This window comes from Tamandua tetradactyla, chromosome 4 (genome assembly GCF_023851605.1).
Source record: "Tamandua tetradactyla isolate mTamTet1 chromosome 4, mTamTet1.pri, whole genome shotgun sequence".
In the NCBI taxonomy this organism is placed as follows: domain Eukaryota; kingdom Metazoa; phylum Chordata; class Mammalia; order Pilosa; family Myrmecophagidae; genus Tamandua; species Tamandua tetradactyla.
Window position 1 is genome coordinate 175,416,909 of NC_135330.1, and position 24,386 is coordinate 175,441,294.

The following is a 24,386-nucleotide window of genomic DNA, read 5'->3' on the forward strand; positions in this document are numbered from 1 at the left end:
AAGGTCATGTTATCACTGCCCCCACTTGGACTAGATAAATTTCAGAACTCACTATTCTTTCTCATAATGGAGAGCCCAGCACCACTGTCACCAGCATTGTGTCTTACAGGGAAGAGTTCACCTGAGCTATTTGCAGCAACCTCTTCCTGGCTGTTTTTTTGTACACTATTAGAATTGTTCGAGGTAAGATCATTGTTTCTCCTAACTGATTAAAACTCTCTATTTTATCACTTTCTTTTTCATTTACAAGGAAAAGTGCAATTGCCAACATTGAGAGAAATTGTGATTTCTGTCCTCCAGTATAACTCTTTCATGTGTTCTTAGTTACTCACTGAAAACTTTCAGTCTCATCTGGGTTTGTTGTACTATCCAAAGCTTAATGCTACACCTTGGAGTTGCCACCCCCAGCCTTTTTTTCACGCACACACATGCACACAAATGTGTGCATGTACACACATATACACGACCCTCGGGTATTAGAAAGCACACAATTTTGTTTGTGTATTTCTGAGGTAACCGCTAAAGATGATTCATAAGTCATAATTGGGGCTCACTTTATCTTTACTAGGTTTACTGGGTTGTAGAGGTAGTTAGGCAATTTGGCTCTATTCTTGGCATTATAAAATAGGTGTAATCACATTTTCTATGTCTGGAGGCTTTGCAGTGCAATGACTATTACATAGTTAAGGGGATTGAGATGACATGTGCAGTAGTTGAGTGATTAGGTCTTGGAAGGGGATTTTGTCTGTGTTTCTTGTTTTCCTGTTCTGTCATGTACCACAGACCTCTGTGATACCTGTTTAAGTAACTCTGACAGATCTTTTGGGATTTTTCATGGCTTTTCTCCATGCTCTTTTAGCCTCTTTATTAATCTCCTTACATAGACAGCCTTGTTATCTGCAGATCATTTTTCATCAGGAAAATGTTCTCTACTTCCTATTTTCCACGGTTTTCTCATGTAGCAAACACTCTTGTGCCTACACTTTTCTTCCTTTTAATTTAAAAAGACACCCGAATTTCTCTGTTGGGCATAATGTCAAATTCTAAAAAATTCTGTCAGGCACTGTTTTTAGAATCCTCCAGGGAATACGTGATAACTCACTTCCTTGTATTTTGTTCACCTCAACTTGAAAAATGAATATAATTTTCTCTTAAGAGATCATTGTGTTATTTCAGTGTTTTGAATGGGATTTATCCGGACTGATAGCGTCTTTCTTGCTTGGCCTGGTTTTTCAGTTTGGAGTTTGGATTTTTTTTTTTTCTGAATGCATCCTTTTTCCTAAACTTTTTCTGAATTACTTTGTGCAGTGTTTTCTCATCAGTGTATAAAGCTATTTAGACTAGATGTGTCTGTCTAAGACTGAGACTCCAATATTTGCCTTAAATCCACCTCCATACTCATAACTTAGTGTGTAACACCCATATGCAAAGAACTATGAGGATACCAATTACTAATGCATTTCAATACTCCAAGCTGGTCTTACCTGCAAAACCAAGAGATTTAACACAAAGAGCCCCTCAGGCTGTGAAGATGCCAGCTCTCAAATTATGATGATCTCACCTAAACTTTGATATTGATTTGCTAGAAAAATCCCTTTTGGATAATGCTTTTAGCCAAACAGTGACACAATGATTTGTAGCAAACAACATCCCAGGGAAGAGGAGGACAAAAAAAAAAAAAAAAAGTCTGTAAAACAACTAACAAGATTAAGAACATGGGAGTTCCTTAAAACTAAATATCTAAATGTCACCCTGAAGTGCCAGAGGAAATCCAGGGAGCACAGACTTAAAAGGATATTTATGTCAGAAGACAGCTTTTGAATTTAAACAGCTCAGGGATTGAAAAGATCTAGGACAGTAAACTGTGACTCCATACACAGTTGAGGTTCTGACAGTGCTCTATAGTAGAGAAATCTCTAGGCCTGGGTGAGGAGCCCAAAGCAAATGTAACTAAATCTTATGGCAAATGATTGTGTAGATTGTGGTGCCTTTGACCAATTGAGATGAAGTTTTTGTTGCTCTTAGAGCTTTGAGATTTTTTTCATCTTTAAAAAGAATGGTGAGTGGGTACAAAGTATTGAAATGTTCATTTTCCATTTAAAGCAGTGGTTCTCAACTAGAGACACTTTTACTGCCAGCCCCTCCCTAGGGGACATTTGGTAATATCTGGGGATAGTCTGGGTTGTCACAGCTGAAACGGGGCATCCGTTGCCAGCTGCCATACACATCTGGTGGGTAAAGGACCAGAGGAGATGAAAGCATAAATTAAGAATAAAAAATAGACTCCACAGTTACATGTGCTCCTCCTGTCAAAGTCACGAGCACTGATTGGTTCCTATAGCTCTTCAGCTGATGCCTACTTCAATCAATTAGAGAAAGAAAATCGCATTCTGTATGATGCAGGCTAATTTTACAATGAGGCAGAATTTCCATTCTTAGTCGAGTCTCAAACAAAACTAATTTTTGTGGTAAGTTTTCTTTCTTTATTGAATTTTAAATAACGTCTTTCTAAAATCTAATCAAAACCCAATAATGCATGTAATTGCTGATGTTTTTCTAAAATAAAATTACAAATCAATTATTTATTCTCAGACAGCACCAATGACAGACTCAATGAAAACAAGCACTTAATTTTCTCCATCTGCAGATTCGTATGTTTTACAAAATTAAAAAAAAAAGTATAGATACATCTTATAATGGAAACCTTGAAAATGAGGCCGAGGCATTGAAAAAAAACTCTGAATTCCAAGTGTCCCAGTTTTCGTATTTGAGAACATTTTCTTATCTCAGTAATGGGTCACTAGCATAAATCTTTGTGTGGTGATGAAAATATATATTCTTTCTTTAGTTGCTAAAACTTCTAAATTGGTTACTTGCTAACCATAGTTGTCATGTTTTTAGCTATTAAGTGGACAGGAACAATGTGAGCATTGAAATTTCTAAATTATGCTGTATCCAGTTACAGAAAATGTAATATTGCACATTTGAAAGACATGTTGTATCTTCTTCAACGGTTGCAATATAATGCGTAACTATCATAACTCTCCTCAAAAGGCTTGGTGCCCTATAGACATGTGGGCTTGGATCTTTCAGAGCAGAAGCCTGTTTTTAGGAAATCCCTCTTGGGGTGTGAAAATACTCCATGTGTTTGTGTGCAAGTGTGTAAGTGTGCCTCCTTCTTCTTTGGTTTTGTGCATCACATTTTCCCAAAGCAGTTTCTTCTGTTTCCTCTGTGGGAATTTTATGTCAAGGAATCTTAGAAACTGCTTCTCTAATACAATTTCCTGTCTAAAACACTTTTTTACAAGCTGACATCTGTTTAATCCAGGGGTCCAAAGAAAACAATGTCATGGTATGTTTCAGTACTGAATCCTGAATGTGGTACAGTGGCATAATAAAAGCAAGCACTTCTTACTCTGGTTTCTCTCTGAGAATTCAATTGTGCTCGGGTGCATGGGGCAAAATGGGGTTCTTCAATTCACGATGAAGCAAAAAGCAGCATTAACCACATGCTAAATGGTAACTTATACAGATTCTCTTCCTCTTTTCCTTTCCCCTTCATGTGATCACTTCCTCTGCCTCATTTTTGACATTAGATTCCTTGCTTATTAGTCAAAACCACTATTAAAAGTTTCCAAAGGATCCTTCTTGAGAAATACTTCAATGGTACACATTTATCAAAACGCCACGAAGAAAGCACAATAATGTGGCCTCTCTGGAGTAAATATTCCGATTACCCAGATTTCACTCTGTGGTTCAACACACCATTCCAAGGACACACGTGTCACCATAGGGAGAGGTGCCCGTGCTGTGCCCACTGCCTCTGGTGCCCTCTGCTCCTCAGCCTGGCTCAGGCCGCTCCTCAGGACTCAGTGGAAGCCTTGGTTCCTCAAGTTTCCTCTGATGCCACAGGCCGGCCAGGTGACATTCCCTGTGTGCTGCGCAGCCCTCAGTTACTGCTTATCACTGCCCTCTGGACTTCCAAAGGCAAAGCTGGGCTTCTTTTCAGTAGTAGTTCCCCTGGGCCCAGAACACTGCCGAAAACATGGGAGGCAAGGTCTCATTACTGAATTAATAGAACGATGACAGAATGAATAAGCAAGTCCCTGTGGAAGCTTCAGCCTCTAAAGGAAGTTTCAAAGTCACCCAGGGAAAGCTAACAATTTATTTAGGAAATAGGTAGGGGTGATATCACAAGTACAATTTGAACACCAAGCATGGGGTTGGGCTCTGTAAATATCCTTACATTTTACTATCCACAATAACTCTAGATGATGGACTACAAAAATAAATCATTCTATGAGCTTTAAGAGTAACCCTTTATTAAATTCATTTTCTTCTTCTTGTGATTCTGTCTGAAAGTAAAAACAGGTTCTAGTTTCAACTATCTCATTTAAAATCATTGATGTCCTAGACTTAATGTTCACATTTTGTTTTTATTATTATTTTTAAAATATTTTGTTGAGCAACAATTTTTCATCGATTTAAAACATAAATCCTGGGCAGTGCACTAGTGGCTCAGTGGCAGAATTCTCGCCTCCTGTGCCAGAGACCCAGGCTCAATTCCCAGAGCCTGTCCATGTAAAAAACAAACAAAAAGCATAAATCCCTGCAAAGTAACAAAATAAAATCCTTAAAATTGATTAGTAAAAATAGATGATTAGTCCTTCAATGTGCCAAGAATATGTTTTTCTTTTTGTTTTTTGGGTGCATAGGCCGGGAAACAAACCCAGGTCTCCCGCATGGAAGGCGAGCGTGCTACCACTGAACCACCCGTGCACCCCAAGAAAACGTTTCAAGGCTGTGAATGGACTGATAACTTAGATGTGCCGTCCTTCCTCAGCACACTCAGGGTGTTTCGACAGTATCTCTATGTGAACTAGATGAGATGCTCTTGAGATTACTCTCATCACACTCTGTACTTCACACCATATTGTTAATTATCATTACTTTTCTGGCTTGTTCACTAGATGATAGATTTTCTGAAAGTAGGAATGTTACTGCTCAATTTCCTCATTTCTAAAATGGCTATGGTACAAATACAATGTTTGGATTAAATGAGGTAATAGGTATATGTAAAGCACTTAAAATAATACCTGCCATACAGTAAGGACGAGATACATGTAAGGTTTTATTGCAGTTGATATAATTATCATTAGCATTCTCCTTCAAATTCATAACTGTGCCAAACACAATGGTAGGGCCCGCGGAGAACCCTTGTGGGATTGTGGGACAAATGGATGAAAACCATGCTGCCCTCAGTGGTAGCTAAGTGATGTCAGATCACAATAGGTTACAGGCTCCCTAGAGCCATGGACTGTTTTTGTGTGTTAGGGATGCAGTTATTCTCTACCACATGTAGCCCAATGCTTGGCATTTAGTAAAAGCTTCACCTACATTGGTTGGATTTCATCGAAAGGCTGGGTGGTGTAGGCACACAGAGGAAAGAATGTTGCACATGAGTCAGGGCTGGAAAAATGGTCCTGAGCCAATTACCTCCCAAATTAAGAAGGGTAGTGAACTTAGACTTATTCTTTTATGCAGCTTTATAGTTAATCTATTCCTGATCTCCTGGGAGGTTTCTGTAATAGCAGCTTTTTAACCCATTATCTGAAAAATTGTTACATGATAAACATTATTATTATTATTACGTGGGGGAATCTGCATCTTCTTTCTTGCTTTATTTTAGTATGCCTCAAAAGTGACAGCTTTGACCTGAGTTCCCCAATAAATTTTGACTCTTAAACCTTTAATAGAGTGATCTTTTAAACCATCTGTAACTTTTTAAAAATCTTTTCACAATTTTGATGTAGTATATGACAAAATATACAGTTTTAACTTATAACAATCAGATCAGTAAATCATTAAATATATTACATTTATTTAAGTATCATTTAAGAATATTCATAATATTTGAAGACAAATTTCAACTTTTTTTTCCATATAACTGGTAGATATGCTACTTAAGATTTGCAGTTAAATAATTATATGAGAAATAATGCCTTTCTTCAAGAAGTATATACAAAATTGCACATTTTGTTATTTTTGGTTTGGGTACTAAATGCAAGCATATGCATGCACTTTAAATAGTAGATTAAAATTTAACTATAATTATAACATCAAATATGTTTCCATAAACCAATGCTTATAGTCCTTTCTCTGGGGGAAAAAAAGTATCTTTTTATAGTTTTTGTATGCTGTTTCTAAATTAGGGCAAGGGAGTTTTCAGGCTGCTCTTTGCTCATACTTTTCTAAAAATAATACATTGAGCACATGGATAATCTTTAATCTGAACAAATTAAAAGACAATTTGGAAATGATCATCATTACATTTTCCCTTTTCAGCCTTTGATTTTGAAGAGATGACAACAATCCTGAGATGCCATATAAGAGTTTCGAGTTGAATGCAAATTATCGATCTGCTGATCCATTCATCTGGAGGCAAATTTACAAAATTAGCATCATTTTTATATACTTCAATACTTATTGTATTTCACCATCAATGTTTTTGAACCATAATACACTTGGAATGAGATTTTCAAATGTTATCTATTTGCAGTGTCCAGCTGTGCGATGGACTCATGAAGATACTCATCTGGCTATCAGTATTTTATAGATCCACTGTTTCGCAGAGCAGAAATCAAGAATGATAGCATTATTCTCTTTACTAATGGGAACTCCTGAGAGCTTACAACACACCGATTGGAAAGTCCTTCTCAATTATTATTTCTCTTTCTTTGAGACCCACATTTTTTAACTGATCTACATTTTAAGGATTCACAGTTGGCGACCATTTAAAGTGAATGGGGAAAAGAGAATCAACAGTCCTTATTCTCTTTTCTAAAAGTAAAGAGGAAATGCATGAGATAGGGGGTTACAGAGAGAATAAATACAGTAATGATTTTGATTTTTAAAAGTCAGTTTGTGGTTGGATCCATATTTTTCCCAGGTGCTGTGGCCACCTCACACCCAAAATAAAATAGAATTTTTACTGTTCTTTGGGAAGACTACTTCCTTTCCATATGGGGAGGCACAGGGAAGGAGTGTCAACATCATTATAGCATCTGTACTTATAAGATGTTGGTTTCCTGAAGCACCATATCCCCACCCTTATAACTGACTTTAAAACTTCACCTCCTAAAACAACTTGCCCCACACAGTGGTGTGATGATTCAGATGTAGCCATTTATCAGAATCTAGTTCTTACCAGGTTGATCTTCTAGATTAAATGATGGTTTTGTCTTATCATTTCCATGCTCACAATAAAAATGCCTGGATTTCAAAGCCTTCTTTCAGAACATCAGTTCAATAAATTCAATTCAGCTCATTCCCCAACAATAGTGTAGGGGTATATTTTACATTCCTAGCTGCGAAATCAAATATCATGCAATGAATTGGCTTAAAAAATGGGAATTTATTGGCTCATGACTTTGAGGCTAGAAGTCCAAAATCAAGGCATTATTAAGGTGATACTTTCTGCCCAAAGACTGTGACCCCCTCCTCTGGCTGCCAACCATTTTTGGTCCTTGGATTTTCTGTCACATGGCAATGCACCTGGCCACCTCTCCTGGCTTCTCTCTTCTCTTCCAAGTCGCATTGATGTTGAGCTTCTAGCTGCTCTCTGCAGCTTTTTTCTGTTTAACCCTCACTCTACTTATAAAAGGTCCCAGTTATGTGGATGAAAGGCCAACCTGATTCAATTGTACCACATTTTAACTTAAGTAATATCTTGAAGAGCTCTTATTTACACCCCCAGGAATAGATTAAGTTTACGAACATGATTTTCTGGGGTACAACTCTGCAAGTCACCACAGAGCAGAAACCTAACGATTACAGAAGTTTAGGGATTCTGTAATTTAGGGGAAAAAAGACACAGAGGTAATATAATTGCATTCTTCTTTTTTTAAATTTTATTTTAAAACCTGAGCATTTATATGACTTGTCTAAAACTGACCTAGAAAGTTACTGAGTAGTTAGGACTTTACCCCATAGTACCCAACAAACAGACCATAATCATTCCTACACTTCTAGACCTCATTTTTTAAGTCTGAAAAAAAGTAATTTTTGTTTGAAGTGATTATATGCACACATCTACTCAAATCCCTTATATATTGATGAATGATATCAATATCTGGACCATCTTAATAAAGTCTTCCCATGAGAGTCAAAAATGCACTACACTGGCCTTCAGAGAAGGAAATTTGGTCCTGGTCTCAGACTCAGTTCAATTACTTTCTGATCATGTTAACCTGAGGGAAGGACTTAACTATTTTTGAACTTCATCTTCTTCATCAATGTTGAAAATCTCACTGATTTATTGTGAGACTTAGGTTTCACCATCATCTGTAATGCCTGACACTTTGAGCAAGTTAGTATACATTTAGGTCTCAGCTCTCTCTTCTTTTTCTCCTCTTCCAATTAATTATTCAAAATCACAGTGCCCTTTTCACCAAGAAGTCCAACAGCTCCTTCGTGAAATATACCCTAGCAAGGTTTTCTGAAAGAGAGATATGGCCTTAGCATGAAAAATGGAGAAGCCAATATATATTAAGGTTATATAGCCCTACCTGGATCCTTGTTACATACTAGTTATTTGTATGAAATACATTCAAGCATAAATGCTTTGCTGCAATATAAACAAACAAAAAAAAAGAAGTAGGGTCCTGCTAAAGTCAAACCAAAGACCTGGATTTGTTCAAAGCAGTCAGTCCTACTTCCAAGCCTTTGACAAAGAAAGAGAACAGGAAAGCCAGACCAGTCCACTCACACTACCGCTTTGATTGCTTTCACTTGACACTGTTGTTGAATTAGCGAGCGGTGAACTGCAGCTCTTCATACCCTGCCTCAAAATGCCCCTGCTAGGTCAGACAGCATAAACCAGAGTGGAGCTTCACGCTTAGAGATGTGAAGATGACAAGAAAAACAAAAATGAAGGAATTATGGGGAGTGGAAAATTCAAATAGTGCTTAAAAGACTCCTAGATTTCATTGATGTTGCTGTTTTGGATTTCCCAGATCATGCTGCAAACCAGGCAACATGCTCTGTGGTTATGGTAGAAACCATGGAGTTTAGGCTCCCTCTGCCACAGTTATTTAATTGAAAGAATTACAGAGTAGACTGTGAAGTGTGTTCTTTTTTTTTTATTATTTGAAAATTGGTATTTATTTGAATTGGGGTTCATGTTAGTGGAAATACACCCATGCATGCAGATGTGTACACAAATGCCTACTTCTTGAAAGGGCTATTGTAAGGGCAAATAAATAACAAGGGTTGAGGGATATTAACCAGCACTCATCAGGGAACCATACTAGCAAATGAAAGTATAGATAAGACATTTTTTTGCTATCCTTGACAAGCTTCCAACTGCAGAAAGTAAATATTACTTTCACATTTATTATTCTTTTAGTCCACACTTGCATGCCCCGCCTGTGTCCCCCAAAACATAACACAGCAAGAATGGTGGAATTCTCAAATGGCTTCCAGCTTCAGCCTCATGTTCTGCAAGACTCAGTCCTCCCCCGAAATGCTTAGGCCCTAAGTGATACCAAACCCGGGTCACCAGCCAGGTCTCACTCTTTCCTCCTGGGGAGCTCCTGATAGGAAACCGCACCCTTTTCTATCAGCAGACTTTGGTCAGGGCCACCCCTGTTCGCCCCAAAATATTTTCTTCTTCTGAGGACTCCTTATGAAAATTAAGTCTTCCTCCTCACTGGCTGCAGTCTGCCACAGCCCAAGAACTTGGCATAGTGAGAAGTACAGTCTGCTAAGTCAAACCAAAGACCTGGTTATACCTATTCCCCAAAGCAAGGGGTAGCTTACTTTTCTTTTGTTTGACTAAGAAGGATAACTCTAGCAAAGTTTTCCACAAGAGAGATGTGGCCTTATCATGAAAAATGGAGAAACCAATATAAATGAATGTTATGTAGCCCTACCTGGATCCTTGTTACATACTAGTTATTGGTATGAAATATATTCAAGTATAAATGCTTTGCTGCAAGATAATAAAACACCTTCTTTACTTGATGTTCTTCCTTTCTTTTGAAACACTAGAGCACTTATTAGATGAACGTCACAATTTAGCCACTAACGATACACTCTCTTATGTCAAGCAAGTTTTATCCCTTACAACTTAATTTTAAACGCCCTGAGGAGAGGGGTGATGTCTATATTTTTTATAACACTCCCATAATAACACAATATGTTACTGTGCTAGGACATATGAGGATTCTCTAAGCACTCGTCACTTTATCGATTTATAGTCATAACTAATTGTTGCTTCTTTTAACTTGCTTCTCCTCAGGTAAACATTTTAGATATAGGGGACATTTATTGACTGTTAGATGCTTCAGTATTTCTTCTCCTTTACTGAAGCCTTTTCAAGGATGATAAGAGTTGTGTTATTTATATTTTAAGTTACTTGGAAATATAACTTGATGTCTAGTTAGTAAATTCTCAGGAACTCTGTTGTTTTTCCTCACCATAGCTACTGGTGTTTTCCCTCATGGTAGTCTCAGGAAATAGTGGATATTTGCCTTCACATTTGTGTGTGAGTGTATGTTTCAAATAACATGAGCTCCAGCTGAAAAAAAAGCACACTTCATAGCCCACTCCACAGCCCATGTGCTATTAAATACTCCAATAGAAGAACCAGAATCCACGGCATCCATGGTAGAGATAGAGCCTGCTGGCTGACTTACAGTGCTGGATGCAAATCCAGAGCCCAAGGCCCAGAAACTTCAGTCTTTTAATACCTAGCTAGTTTTATTCCTTGTTATCTTTTCTTTTTGCACCATCTTCATGTTCAACAATATGTCTTTCCATGCCACTGAGAAAATAAGCTTACAGCTTCAACAAAACCACAACATAACATAATTTAGGTGTTCCTTGCATATGGTAGGATATTATTATATGACATTCTTCAGGTAAGAGCTTCATTTTTCACATGAATATCTAGCTGGCTAAGCATTTGGGTAACCAAGGATGTTGCCTCTGTCTTGAAGTAGAAATGCTTATATGGATGGAAACTGTGTTTGTGAGGAATCATATGAAGGAGAAGCTGTGGGGGAGGGATGATATTCTGTTTTTCACTTCAACACACAGTCACATTTTCACTTACTTACCAGAGAACATAGCTAGTGAACATGCAGTTTACCCTTGGCAGTGAACCCAGCAGTCTAAAAACCTCAAGGGATTCCTGCAGATAACATCAAACAGGACAAGTAAAGCAAAAAACTAGGGTGAAATTGAATGCATTTTGGGGAGGGAAAACTCTAACCAGAATCAGAGGTTTTATGAAATTTTTAAATAATTCAAACACGGCTGGTTTCATGGAGTTTAATGAAATGCATACATGCTTTAGATAGATAGGAAAATTCAGTCTAAGCTTAGCCAGTAAAAACTCAGTTTCAGTCTCCCAAACAGGGTATTGAAAAAAAATCTTTTTTTAAATCTTCCAGAGAGTCCCCCAAACAGGTAATTTTTTAAACTTTCTTTATTGTATAATATATTATTCATAAAGAAAGAAAAATGATAATTTTCAAAGTATATTTCAACAAATAGTTACAGAATAGATCCCAGAGTTTGTCATGGGCTTCTATGCAATCATCTCAGATTTATCCTTCTAGCTGCCTCAAAACACTGGAGGCTAGAAGGAATATTAATATAGTGATTTAGCAGTCATACTCATTTGTTAAATCCCATTTTCACTATTATACCTCCTCCTTCTCCTTTAATCCTCCTCCAATCTACAGGGATCTTTGGGGAATGCCTGTTCTTTTTCATGTTGAGAAGGGGTATCCAGACTAAAGGGTAGGAGGATATAATTTGCTGATAATCTTGGAGAGGCTGGTCCCTCTAAATTTCAGGATTTATCTAATCTAGGAACCCAGTGGGAATTACATGTTCCAGAAGGCAAACCTAGCACGTGAAATTGTTATAGAATCTCAATTCAAGCCCTAGGTGTTCTTAGGAGTCACTGAGACTGATATTATTGGGGTTTAGCAAACCACTATTTAATTGAAGCTTGCACAAGCACAACCTCCATAATAGCCTCTTGACTCCATTTGATCTCTCTTGGTCACTAATACCTTATTTTATTATAATTTTCTCCCTTATGGTCAGGAAGGTGCTATCAGTCTCATGGTGCCAGGGCCAGACTCATCCCTGGGAGTCATGCCTCACATTATCAGGGAGAATTTCATTCCTAGATGGCTTGTACCAGGTAGTGGGGAGGGCAATGATTTCCTTTGCAGAGTTGGACTTAGAGAAAGGCCACATCTGAGCTTCCTGGAAGCAACTCTTGGGCCTTATTATGGGTAATTGCAGCTTCTCCCCTACAGAAATAAGTTTTATAAGAGAAAGCCTCAAAATCTAGAGTTTGGCCTATTTTCTCAGGAGTCCTCCAACGAAATGGTGGTGATTCCATCATTCTCTTACCCTTAAGTCCCAGTGACCAAGGTTTCCAAGAGAGGAGAATTTAACTAAGTTCCTTATATACATATATATATAAGGAACTTATATATAAGTTATATATGTATGTATATATGTATGTATATAAGTTATATATACTTATATATGTATGTATATAATATATAAATTATATAAAATTATAAATTAATATAATACCAGGATATAAATATATCCTGGTATTATATTAAGCTATAGAGAATTACAAGACCTTGTCCCCATTCTAGACTCCAGGAGTTTGGTTATCTAAATAAGCTATCCAGAGAAGTTGATTTAGATTATGTATTACAGAAAATTTAGGTTTTAGACACAATACACCTCTCTGTCAAACAGGCAATTTAAAAATATATATTCTTCTTAAATCAAGGACATGAAGGCAAGAAGAAACATATGATAAAGTTAAGATTGGTCAGAGTAAGTAAATAGTAAGCAGGAAAATAGGTGGCACAAGCAGTAAATTAGAGGCTCATATTGCAAACCAACTGAGGATATGAGTTGATTATGAGTGAATGTTTTGGGTGAGCTCACAGGAAGTGGGTACTGGAGTTGAGGGTAGCACATATATTAACGCCTGTGCTCACTAAGTAGGCCAGCCATAGCAGGGGCAACTGCCTAGCTTATATAGGTCATTCCAGGAACCCAAGCACTCTGCTCCAATGAAATGGTGGTGATTCCATCATTCTCTTACCCTTAAGTCCCAGTGACCAATGCTTAACATTCTTCTAACAGAAATTACCCTGAGATTAACCAATGGCAATAAGATCTAAAATGACTTGAGGGTAAAACTGTGGAATTCATATTCAAGCAAAAACGAAGTGAGTCTGATAAAAAAAAAAAAAAGAAAAACTTTTTTTTTGTATGGGGCAGAAGCCTCAGTACCTGAAAGTAAGCAAAAGATGAGAAGAGGAAGGGTAAAGGGGCTGGACACAGAAAGTCAGAATTTGGGGGAATTTGCTTATTGTTCTTATTGTACTTAGCCAGTTCTGCCAAGAAACATGAACAAAGAGTCTTGATTTCTTCATTAAGAACACATAGAGTGGGAGGGCAATGGTGGCACAGTGGCAATTTCTCACCTGCCATGCCAGAGACCTGGGTTCGATTCCCCGTGACTGCCCATGCCAAAAGAAAAAAAAGCAGCAAACACACGGAGTGAGCACCTATTATGCACCAGATCCACTACTAAAGCACTGCACGTGCACTAAAATGTGGGTAGTGTGCCTTTCCCAAGACACATCAACACATCAACCAACTTCCCTGTAACTGTAATAAGAGCTACAGAGGCATGCAGATAAAGCACCTGAGTGCACACAAAAGCATGTCACTGCTTCAGGGAATAGCCTCTTCTGCCTGCATTTTCTCTTTCTCCTCAAACTCCTCCGATCTGTTTCCTGCCACCACCATCTCACACTCTGTAAAAGTTAGAGAAGTCTCCAAATTGATAAAAAAGTTGATAAAAAGAGTGTTCAACTCACATCTTTTTCATTCTTTCAGATCCAGGTTAAATGCTACTTCCTGTGAAGAGCCTTCCTCAGTTTCTCAGTTTCCCAAGAGCCAGCATTCCTGGGATGATCTTGGGGTTCTCTGTGTACAGGATGTGTTTCCAGGGGAGAATTCCAGGCACAGGTTCGAGCCAAGAGTGAAGCTTAGCTGGAAAAAAAAACATAAGTACTGTACCAGCAGCAAGGACACCCCTCTCTCTCCTCTGTAAGTACTGTCAAATCTGGCCTTCCATGAAAACTGCAAAAGTTTCTCCTTTCACCACCTCTTTCTGCAACCATTTTTCTCCTATTCACCTTTTATCTTTCTATGAAACAAGAAAATTGAATTGGAAATAATGACTCTTAAGGAATAATTTTCACACAGAGGCCAGACTACTTAATAATTTCAAATCTCATAATTTAAACCTATGTAGAAGCTCTATGAATGGAGGTTTATAGGTCTGATTAGTTCATTTGAGGCATAGTAGCATTATTTCCAGACACAGTCAATACCTAAAGCAAGGAATAGGATGCAACAAGTGTGAATTAAAGTGTTCTGGGCATCCTGAAATTTCTTTAATGTAGGAAGCGAAAATCCAGTTCTTCTCTTATCCCACTTGGTCCTGCTTCCCGATATGAAGCAACACTTCATTCCATATATATTTGAGCTGAGCATTCTTCAAAGATGCATCAAATTCAGACCAACATGGAAGAGGAAGGAATAGTAGCACCACTTGAGTGAATCTTCAGTCTAAATGCATATGATTCCAAAAGGCAATATAACTACAGCCATGACTCTGTAGTCCCCAGCAGTTGCCGAAGTATCCAGGACCTAGAAAATACATTGAATTGTTGGTGAATTGATAAAAAGCATTAAAACTAATGATATGGGGAAAAATGTGAGAATTTCAAACTTCCCCACCCGGGGAATTCCTGATATCCACGCAAGCATTGGGAACTACCCAATTAATAGGCTAAGTCCTAGATCTTGGGGCTTGCCCTTATGAAACCTGTTTTTGCAAAGGAAAAACTAAGCCTACTTATAATGATGCCTAGGAGTCACCCCCAGAGAACCTCTTTTGTTGCTCAGTTGTGGCCTCTCTCTCTAGGCCAACTCTGCAGATAAACGCACTGCCCTCCCCTATGTAGAATATGACTCCCATGGGTTTAAGTCTCCTTGGCAACCTGGGTCATGACTTCTGGGGATGAGTCTGGACCCAGCATCATGGAATTGAAACAGCCTTCTTGACCAAAAGGGTGAAGAGAAATTAAACAAAATTAAGTTTCAGTGGCAGAGAGATTTCAAATAGAGTCAAGAGATCATTCTGGAGATTATTCTTATACATTACATATATATCCCTTTTCAGGTTTCAGTGTATTGGAGTAGCTACAGGGAAATACCTGATACTTTTAAACTGTAATCTGGTTGATATACTAGTGGTCAATGAGAGGGAGGATAAGGGATATGATATGTATGAGTTTTTTCTTTTTTCTTTGTATTTCTTTTTCTGGAGTGATGCAAATGTTCTAAAAAATGATCATGATGATGAATATACAACTATGTGATGATATTGTGAGCCATTGATTGTACACCATGTATGGAATGCATTTGTGTGAAGAGGTCAATAAAAATATTAAAAAAACACAAATATTATGATCAATATGATACATACATGGTCTATGTTAAAGATTTTTATATTTGAAATAGAAATTTAAATATTTTAGTAGTACTGTCTTTAATAATACATCTTTAAGGGTGCATGGGTGGTTCAGTGATAGAATGCTCACCTTTCATGCGGGAGACCCAGGTTCGATTCCCAGACCATGCACCAAAAAAAACTCCAAAAACATCTTTAATAATAATGAATAACTGTTTAACACTGAAAAAAAAAATGTGTACTCTAGTAACCTTGGTTCTTGAAGATGATTGCATAGCAATATAGCTTTTATGGTGTGACCATGTGATTATGAAAACCTTGTGACTGACACTCCCCTTATCCAGTGTACGGACAGATGAGAAAGAAAATAAAGACAAAAAATAAACAAATAATAGGAGAGATAATGGGTATGGGATGCTTTGGTTGTTCTTTTTTTATTGTTATTTTTTCAGACTAATCAAAATGTTCAAAAATGGATTGTGGTGATGCATGTACAACTACATGATGATACTGTAAAACAATGATCGTACACTTTGGATGATTATATGGTACGTGAATATATCTCAATAAAATTGCATTAAAAAAAAAAAGACTAATGCTACTATCTTGGAATTGAGACAGGCAAATTACCAGTGGGTGTTTCCTCATATGCCAGGTAGCTTCTACACTCCCTCCACAGCCTGAAAATATCAATAAACAAACAAACAAAAGAATTCATAAAGGACTGACAAAATAATGATGAATAGTATAGAATGTTACAGATGAGTAGTTGTGAGGCGCAAATGGTAAATGAAATAATGACTGAACTATCATCATCTCAGCCGATCATGTTCTCATTACCTCAGTCTATTTCATTAACCTTCCATTTTTCTCATCTGCTTTAGAGGCACTGCAATTTACTGGATTCCTGTGCTCTCTAACATCCTTTTACCCAAACCACTACGCATCTTTTGCTTCTTGGGACTCAGCATGACATGGCTTTTAAACCTTTTCAAAGCAGCAGAGAAGTTTCTTCAAGTGAACTTTTATTGAAGAGTATAATTTAAAAATTAATAGAAAATAAAAGCTAGTTGTTGAGGTTTCAGAGAAGATCCCCAATAAAAGAACCTTTTCCTCCACATCTGAGACCTGACTAAGTTGAGACTAGAAAGAGACAATGAGAGAGAGAAGAAAAAATATCATTTTTATTATTGATAGAGTCAGAGTTGGAAGGAGTTGATTTAACTCTAAGGGCAAAATGGACTTGCTAAAACTTAACCCTCAAATGAGGCAGACATTCCCACCTGCTCCTAGGCAGGTCTTAACAGGGACAGATCTCCTGTCACGTGGAGGTGGGGGATGTCCAGATCAGATGTGGAGAAGGAGAGGAAGCCTCATGTCCTCGAGTAAGGCTCACCTCTAAGACTTCTTCCTCAAAGACTGAGGAAGAAGAGTAGGCAGAGGCCAACATGCACAATTACTCTTTCCAGGACAGAGTGTATAAATTATTGAGTACTTATTGCAGGTAGGGCATACTCCTGAAATGATTTTAGGGATAATAAACATAGGATCTTTTACTCCATTTATTTTAAATTCTAATATTCTATTCTAGTGTTCAATTCTTGCTCTAAACACACACACATATTTCACCCTTAAAAAAGAGAAAATCTACAATGTTCAGATTATTAATATCCTCTTTTCATTAAGCCCATCTTCAAATCTGATATTCTACACTAAGGTCATGGTAAACATATAATTCCCAAGGAAAAGTAAAGAAAATTACCTCTTTTGTGATATCATGGTCTTTGTGGCAAGTGGCCACTCATGTTTTGCTTTACTTGTTCTTAGAAATTCTGATGTGCTCTTAGATCAAACAGAAATCCAGAATTTTAGGAGACCTTGGATTCTAAATATCTTGTAAAGCTTGTAACAGTCAACCGACAATGGAGGTGACCCAAGTACAAATTATCTCTTGTTTCTTCTGAAGAGAACTTTATTACTACAGTGGGAAAATTTGCTGTTAGATGTTTCACAATGTGTGGGAAAGCTTCTTCAATATTCATACAAATTTTCTGCATTTTGAACTCAAAATAAGGAATTCTATTTTGCCTTAAAGATTATACAACTACTTCCACAGAATATAAAAGTAAATTTCTATGATTATGCTTTTTGTAAAATTGTTGCAAAATTGAACTCTGCATTGTGATTTTTATGCCATTGTATTATTTTGAGATGCCTGAAAATTTTCCTTGAAATAATAGTAATTTTTAATTTATGTACACATAAAAAGATCAAGAAAAAAATATCTCTTTTGTAGGAATCAAACAATCGTAATTTTCTACTCAATTTTGATTAAACATCAGAGGATTCAATTTTGTGTTCAAGAAAACCTAAATAACTTTAGGGGCTAAATAAGAATTTTTCTTCTTATTCATGAAAGGAATGTTAAGGTTCATCTGTAGAATATATTAAGAGTCAGACTTTATTCATCAACCCAGAAATACTGGTCTGACTGAAATGCCCTTAATACGCTGTTTTAGATTCTCTCTAGTTTCTTGCAATAACATATTTACAGCAGGGGTGAAGGCATTTTTTTGTTTTAAAAAGTTTCTTTAGACAAATCAGGAATCTTTTCAAAGTGGCTGCCCAATTACAAATTAGAATATTATGGATGAAGGGTACAACCCTATGAAGTTTTTTAATTTCTACACTGAATAAAGACATTTATGCCAACAGGATGTGATTAACCATTTACACATTTTATAATCACAAAATGATTCATGTGAGTATGAGAGTAAGAATTTTGATAGAAGCAAGCACAGTATAATGGATGGAAGTAATGACAGGAAATTTGCTGACAAAATTAATTAACAACTGGGTAGATTCAGTCAAAATTCTGAGTCATTATTTGTTTACCTGATATCTAACAAGAGAAAATGTTTTGGGGACTCTAGAGAGCATATGGTTTATATTTAACTCTTAGCAACTGAATCATGTGTCCCACAAAAATGCATGTTCCGTTCCCAACCCCTGGTCTTGGGGGTATGAACCCATCTTTATTTAGGACCTTTGAAGATGTTATTAGCTAAGGTGCACCAAAGCTAAATGAGGCTGAATGATGGCTGAAGTCATTATATGGAAAAGAAATTGGACACAGAGAGGAAACCTTCTTGAGCAACCAGAGGCTGGAAGTCAATGGAACCCAGAAGAGAAATGAGAAGATGCTGCCACGTGCAATCCCATGTGATGAAAAAGCCAAGGGACTTCAAAGATTGCCAGACAACCAACCATTCAATATCAGCACGGGAGGAAGCAAGGCTTCTAGGTTCTGAAACTGTGAGCCAATAATTTCTGTTCTTAAGCCAATGCATTGTATGGTATTTGTTTTAGCAGCCAGGAAACTAAAAGAACCAGTAATAAAAGAGGCGATTCCTTCTTTATAATGACATAAAAACACCAGAAGTAAATCAAACTAAATAACAGGACCTGAGTATTCCTTGTTATAGCTGATCACAATTAATGCCATGCCACTTTCAAATCAATCATGGCCCTAAAATTGCCAGAAATGTATTGAGAAATAAATAGATTTACTTCTTTAAAGGGTAATAAGGAGGGAAACAAGTTTAAAGTAAAATAAAAGAAACTAAGTTAGTATAAGACATAGAAGGGAAATTCCTAATTTGAAAAGAAACGCATAAGAAAAGTCAGCATGGGAAATTCCTCCATGTATACATTTATGCACACATTCATTCACTTAGGTAATCAATAAGCAAGAATAAAGCATGTGGATCAATTAGGTGAATAGGAGTCAGTATTAGCTAAAGTTTTTGAGTATGAATGTAATTTGACCAAAGCTCCACTTTAGGACAACAAATCATGCATCAATGTTGTGGATGAATAATAGAGAGGGTAGACCACTACAATGGTGGTTCAACAAAAAGTAATAAAATAGAAAATTCATAAGATATTGTGACATAAAAGCTACAGGCCATGGTGACAAATCAGTTGTCCTAGACAGTCTCATCGTAGCCATCATCTGCCTTCAGAAACAAGGAATGATATTACTGTGATATTTATAAGAATCTGCTAATGTTAGGTTGGGGTTTTTTTTAGGAAAGGGACATGGGAAGGTATATGAGCTCAGTATTAGAATCATTTAGATGACAATAACCATTAGGTGGGGTGTGAAGCAAGAATTTAGAAGCAGGAAATTTGAGTCAATCAGTTTCCCATTATGGACCCCATTTCAATTTACATAACAGCCCACATCAGCCTTATGACACTTAGGCTAATTTATTTCCAAGAATGATGTGATTTCACTCCTGTATCTCTAGCATCTATCACAATACCTAATGATAAGGCTGCTGAATGCATGAATATGTGAATGAATGACTCAACAAATGAACCAGAAATATATACATTTATCATCCTTGCTCATGGGGTACATGGAGATAGCAGAACTGCAGAAATCAACACAAAATCCTAGGAAAATAGCTACATGTTAAGAAAGGAAAGAAGAAGAAGAGGGAAAGAAGAAGACAAGGTGGGTATAGTTTCAGGGAGGAGAATGCAATTCTGAGCATCAGAGATTGTGGACTTAAAAGATAGAACCATGGGATGAATTAGACTTTCAAAGGCAGATTCAGGAGAATATTGGGAACTGAAATCATATTGTGGGTGATGAGGAGCAGGGAGTGGAGAGAAAAGACTGGAGAGGCCTTGATGGGGTGGCCCACAGAAGATGTCATGAAGCAGAAGTTATAAGTTCTCATTAATGGTTGAAGAGATAGCTGGGCTGATATATGGAGAGAAGCAGAGACCTGAGAAACAAGGTCCTGGAAGCAGACGGGCTAGCCAGCCACCAGCTTGTCAGGCAGCTCTCAAGGCTGTGTTTCATTGCCACTGTCCAACCTCCTTTGTAAATCCTCCTTCTTCTGAAGCACCTTGCATCCAAAGAGCCCTCTCAAAGTTCTGGCACATTATAAGTAAAGGAAGTCCTGAATGTGTTTCCAGGCTGAGGGAAAAGAGTCAGCAGAGAGATTTAAATTTAAAAGAAGGAATTCAAAACTGGAGAAATAGAGAAGACAATGCAAATAAACTTACTATTTAAAAGAGAATTTTTTTAAAGTTCTAAAATGACCTTCACTTCTTTTCTGTAAGATAAAAGAATTAAAATATAAAAATAAAACCAAAACTCACATAAAATTAAAATTGCCACATATAAGCCAGGGACTTTTTCACATAGAAGGAGTCTATCAATCAAAAGTTGTTTTCAATAGTTGAATCATTACTTGACTCTACTGAAAGAACATTTTTAAAAGATATCATTCACAGCCTATAGCAATGCAGCAAAATCACATCTCTTTTCTCTCCAGCTCTTAGACATCCAGAAGCTATGGTGTTTACTCACTGACGCCTCATTCTCCAGCAGACCTTTCCACCACCAACTCTTCCAAAAGTCACCACCCCCAAGGGACATTCCATCACTTATTTCTTCCCCCTTTTCACATTCAGCTCCCAAGTCCTGTTTCTCACTTCTCATAATACTGCTTCAAAAAACGCCAAAGAAAATTCTGGAAAACACTTTTCTTTTTCTTACAAGGGCAGAGAAAACTAAAATGCCTTTTTTTTTTTAATTCTTTTGTTGCACATGAACGAAAGTATAGCTGAACATCACATTACTTCTAGTCACGTTCACTCAAATATCAGCTACTTTTCCACCTAAGAAATAATGCCAAATTAAGGAAGACTTCAGAGCCATCCATATCTTGTTCACCTAGCTTAAATATCCTAGAAATAGTACATCCATTTAATTTCACCTGTCTATATCCATTCTTTAGCTACAGTCCATTTTAGCAGGAAAGTATAAGTTTAAGGGAGAAAACAGAACAAATCCAAACAATGTATGGAAAGGGAACACATGATTATTGTGAAAGAAAAGAATTAGACAATTCTATCTCCTTGGCTTAGGTGTGCAAATGCGTGTCTGGGTGTATGTCTGTGTGTAAAATGTGTGTGCATGTATGCATGTGTGTTTTTGTGAGGCTAGTAAGTGAATGGCCATTAATACGTCTTTTCACTTTTGGATTAAGGGGGAAATAAACCCTCTCTTATTTAACTAAATTAACTCTAAATGACCATATGTCCTTTCTTTCCTGAAAGTTTGGCCTTAATGAAAACCAAATTTCACACTCATAACCATTATGCAATTTTAATTAGCCTCACAAAGATATAAAATAACTCTAATATTTTAAGCTAAATTGAAGAATTTAGCACATTTTAAATCATATATAATGTCTGCTTTTATCAGACTAAAGTTCATAAAGTGTCTGCCTCAAGATAGCAGTAAATCATGCATATTAACAGAAGTGATAATAATATGCTCCAAACAGCATAGGCTAAAGCCTTAGACAGCATCACTTGGACTCACTACAGTAAAATAGATAAAACATAGCTTGCACAATAAAATTCCATCACCCATAACAAAATAGAGTGGGCCTTTTGTTATGTTATTTTCATGAGCACAAGCTTTCAAAGCATTACATATAAGAAGAAGCGGGGTGGGCCGCGGTGGCTCAGCGGGCAAAGTGCTTGCCTGCTATGCCGGAGGACCTCGGTTCGATTCCCGGCCCCAGCCCATGTAACAAAAACAAAAAAACAAAATACAATAAAACAAGAAAATGTTTAAAGATGTTTCCCTTTCTTCCTTCCTTCCTTCCATCCTTCCTTCCTTCTCTCTGTCTTTCCTTTAAAAAAAAAAAAAAGAAGAAGCTGTATAAGAATGATATGGCTGGTGACATTTTGAGACTCTGGTGTAGTACACATCAAGTGCCAAATACGGACAAATGCTATTTGGGGCAACATATATACAGAGTTCTCGGTATCTAGTAGCTGAAAGGCCTGAGAACATGATGTTAGCGTCCTTGCCTATCTCTGCTCAGGCTGAGTAAAGCAGTATTGGATAATTTAAGATTCAAAATAATTATGAAGGTACAGGGGGATATAGTGGCCTGAAATGAAGATGGAAATGGCTTCAGAGCAAAAAAGAAGAAAAGCCAAGTTAACCTATGGGGGCCCTTCGTTTGCTAGTCTCCTCTTTTTTGGTGATGCCCCATCACCCAACAAACTCCTCCCAGCTTCCACAGGTACACAGCATTTTTATGTTCTACAGGGCACCTCGCCCCCAAGTCTACCTTGGAAAGGGTGCCTTTCTTGCTGCACCCAATATTCCAAACCCTTTCTCACATTTTTTGTCCATCCAAACTTGCCATTCACCCTGGACTTGACTTTTTGACCATTATGAATGTGCTTCCAAGGAAAACTACTACTCATGTTCTGGTCTAGTCGGAAAACATATTTGAAAACTAAAACATGATTATATGTACACTAGAGGATGAATATATTTGGTGAGACTATGGTGATTTTGAATGCAGCTTGGACTATAAAAAGCCCTTGAAGCCACTGACAAAGTCTCTTGAAAATCAGATACTCTGGTGGCTGTCTCAAATCTCTTCAGGACACTAAAATAGCCTACCAGGCAGGACTCTTAGCTGCATGCGACTGGGAGGCATCTCAAATAACTAAAGTGATAAAAGGCCCGTGTTCCTGAGAGGAGAAGCTGGGCTCAGGCATTACTGGATTCTGTGGACACAACCAGAATCCACAGGAGAGTAGCTTTGACACCAACTCACACACTCACCTTCAGATCTGGGTTTTTTTTTTTTTTTTTTTTTTTTTTGTCGTTCATTCTCCCTTCACCCCCATCCCACCGCTTTATATATAAATCAATTGGCCCCATTTGGGTCACATAATCCATCCCTCATATAATCAAAACAATATGAAATACTGCAATTGGTCCAGCCAGAATCACACATCCATTCCCATAGACAAAGGTCATTATCAAGAAAAGGGGAAGAGGAAATCTTGTACAATAGTCAAGAAACAAAACAATAACGAAAATGTTCCACTAATGAAGGCATTAAACAGCTATATGCTGGTTCTGTGCTGGTTTTTGTTTTAATCCTGCCCTTGAGAATTAAAGATAAGAACGGAAGGAGGAAAGCAGCGTTGAGTAATGGGATAAGAGCTGGGCTGGGAAGAAAGAGACACGGGTTTCATGCACACCTTTCTCTGAACAACTCCACTTCTCTGGTAAGTATTTATAGACGGTCTCTAAACCACTTTCCAACTTTAAAATTCCCTTTTTCTATGAGGCAATGATAAGAAACAAATTTGGTAAATACAGGAAGAAAATGAAAGACATTTTCATTGTAATGAATCAGACTTCCCTTTCCTTTCTGTTGTTTTCCTTGCTGTCAATTCCTCTTTCTATACTCCTCCATTAAAAAAAAGAAAAAGTGTTTTGATAATCCAGGGATTTCTGTCTTCTGCAATGGTACTCCTTGTCATCACCAACTTGACCATAATACTCACTGACATTCAGCTCTGTTCCTTTCCTTCTTGCATTTTCCCTCCTATTTTGAAAAACTAAATAGAGAGAGGTAGGAACAAACAAATTTGCTTCACATGGACACATTCATGAAGAATTTTCCACTGCAATCTTGTCTAATGTGAACTTTGAGCATCCAAATTATGTTTCAGAGACATTTCAAGTTCTCTAAGGTTGGAGGGTGGGACAGTGAAAACTTACTAGACTGGGAGTCAGAAGATGTGGCCGTGGTTGGCTTTGCCACTTACTGGAAAGCTCCCTAGGTCTCTCTGAGACTCATTATCTTTGCCTATAAAAGGAAATGACAGTTCTTCTCCCACAGGGGAGCTGTTAAGGATGAAACAAGATACAACATAT

General features: G+C 37.4%; 1 protein-coding gene and 1 long non-coding RNA gene across 11 annotated transcripts in view; one reads left to right on the forward strand and one right to left on the reverse strand.

The window, feature by feature from the left end:
* The first annotated feature begins 55 nt into the window (after positions 1 to 55).
* On the forward strand, positions 56 to 15,562 carry LOC143681538 (uncharacterized). 3 transcript variants are annotated; one of them, XR_013174724.1, is made up of 3 exons: positions 56 to 183; positions 2,350 to 2,468; positions 13,957 to 15,562. It is a non-coding gene; the product is annotated as an uncharacterized LOC143681538 (long non-coding RNA). The 3 variants fall into 3 exon arrangements; XR_013174725.1 differs by lacking the exon at positions 13,957 to 15,562 and adding an exon at positions 6,346 to 7,362; XR_013174726.1 differs by lacking the exon at positions 13,957 to 15,562 and adding an exon at positions 4,716 to 5,733.
* Positions 6,036 to 24,386, reverse strand: part of LOC143681536 (uncharacterized) — a 499,706-nt gene continuing 481,355 nt past the window's right edge. Inside the window, exons 7-12 of one of the 8 annotated variants that reach the window (XR_013174698.1) lie at positions 17,364 to 17,579; positions 16,232 to 16,281; positions 14,457 to 14,775; positions 13,938 to 14,112; positions 11,121 to 11,194; positions 6,047 to 6,435 (exon numbers count right to left, since the gene is read on the reverse strand). Coding sequence is in view for 1 of the 8 variants with exons in the window: in XM_077158643.1 (XP_077014758.1) it covers positions 14,690 to 14,775; positions 16,232 to 16,281 (136 nt within the window). In the remaining 7 variants the exon portion in view is untranslated. Of the gene's footprint in view, positions 6,436 to 11,120; positions 11,195 to 13,937; positions 14,113 to 14,453; positions 14,776 to 16,231; positions 16,282 to 17,363; positions 17,580 to 24,386 lie in introns of those variants that run through there. The other 7 variants (XR_013174696.1, XR_013174694.1, XR_013174701.1 and 4 more) reach the window with 7 other exon arrangements.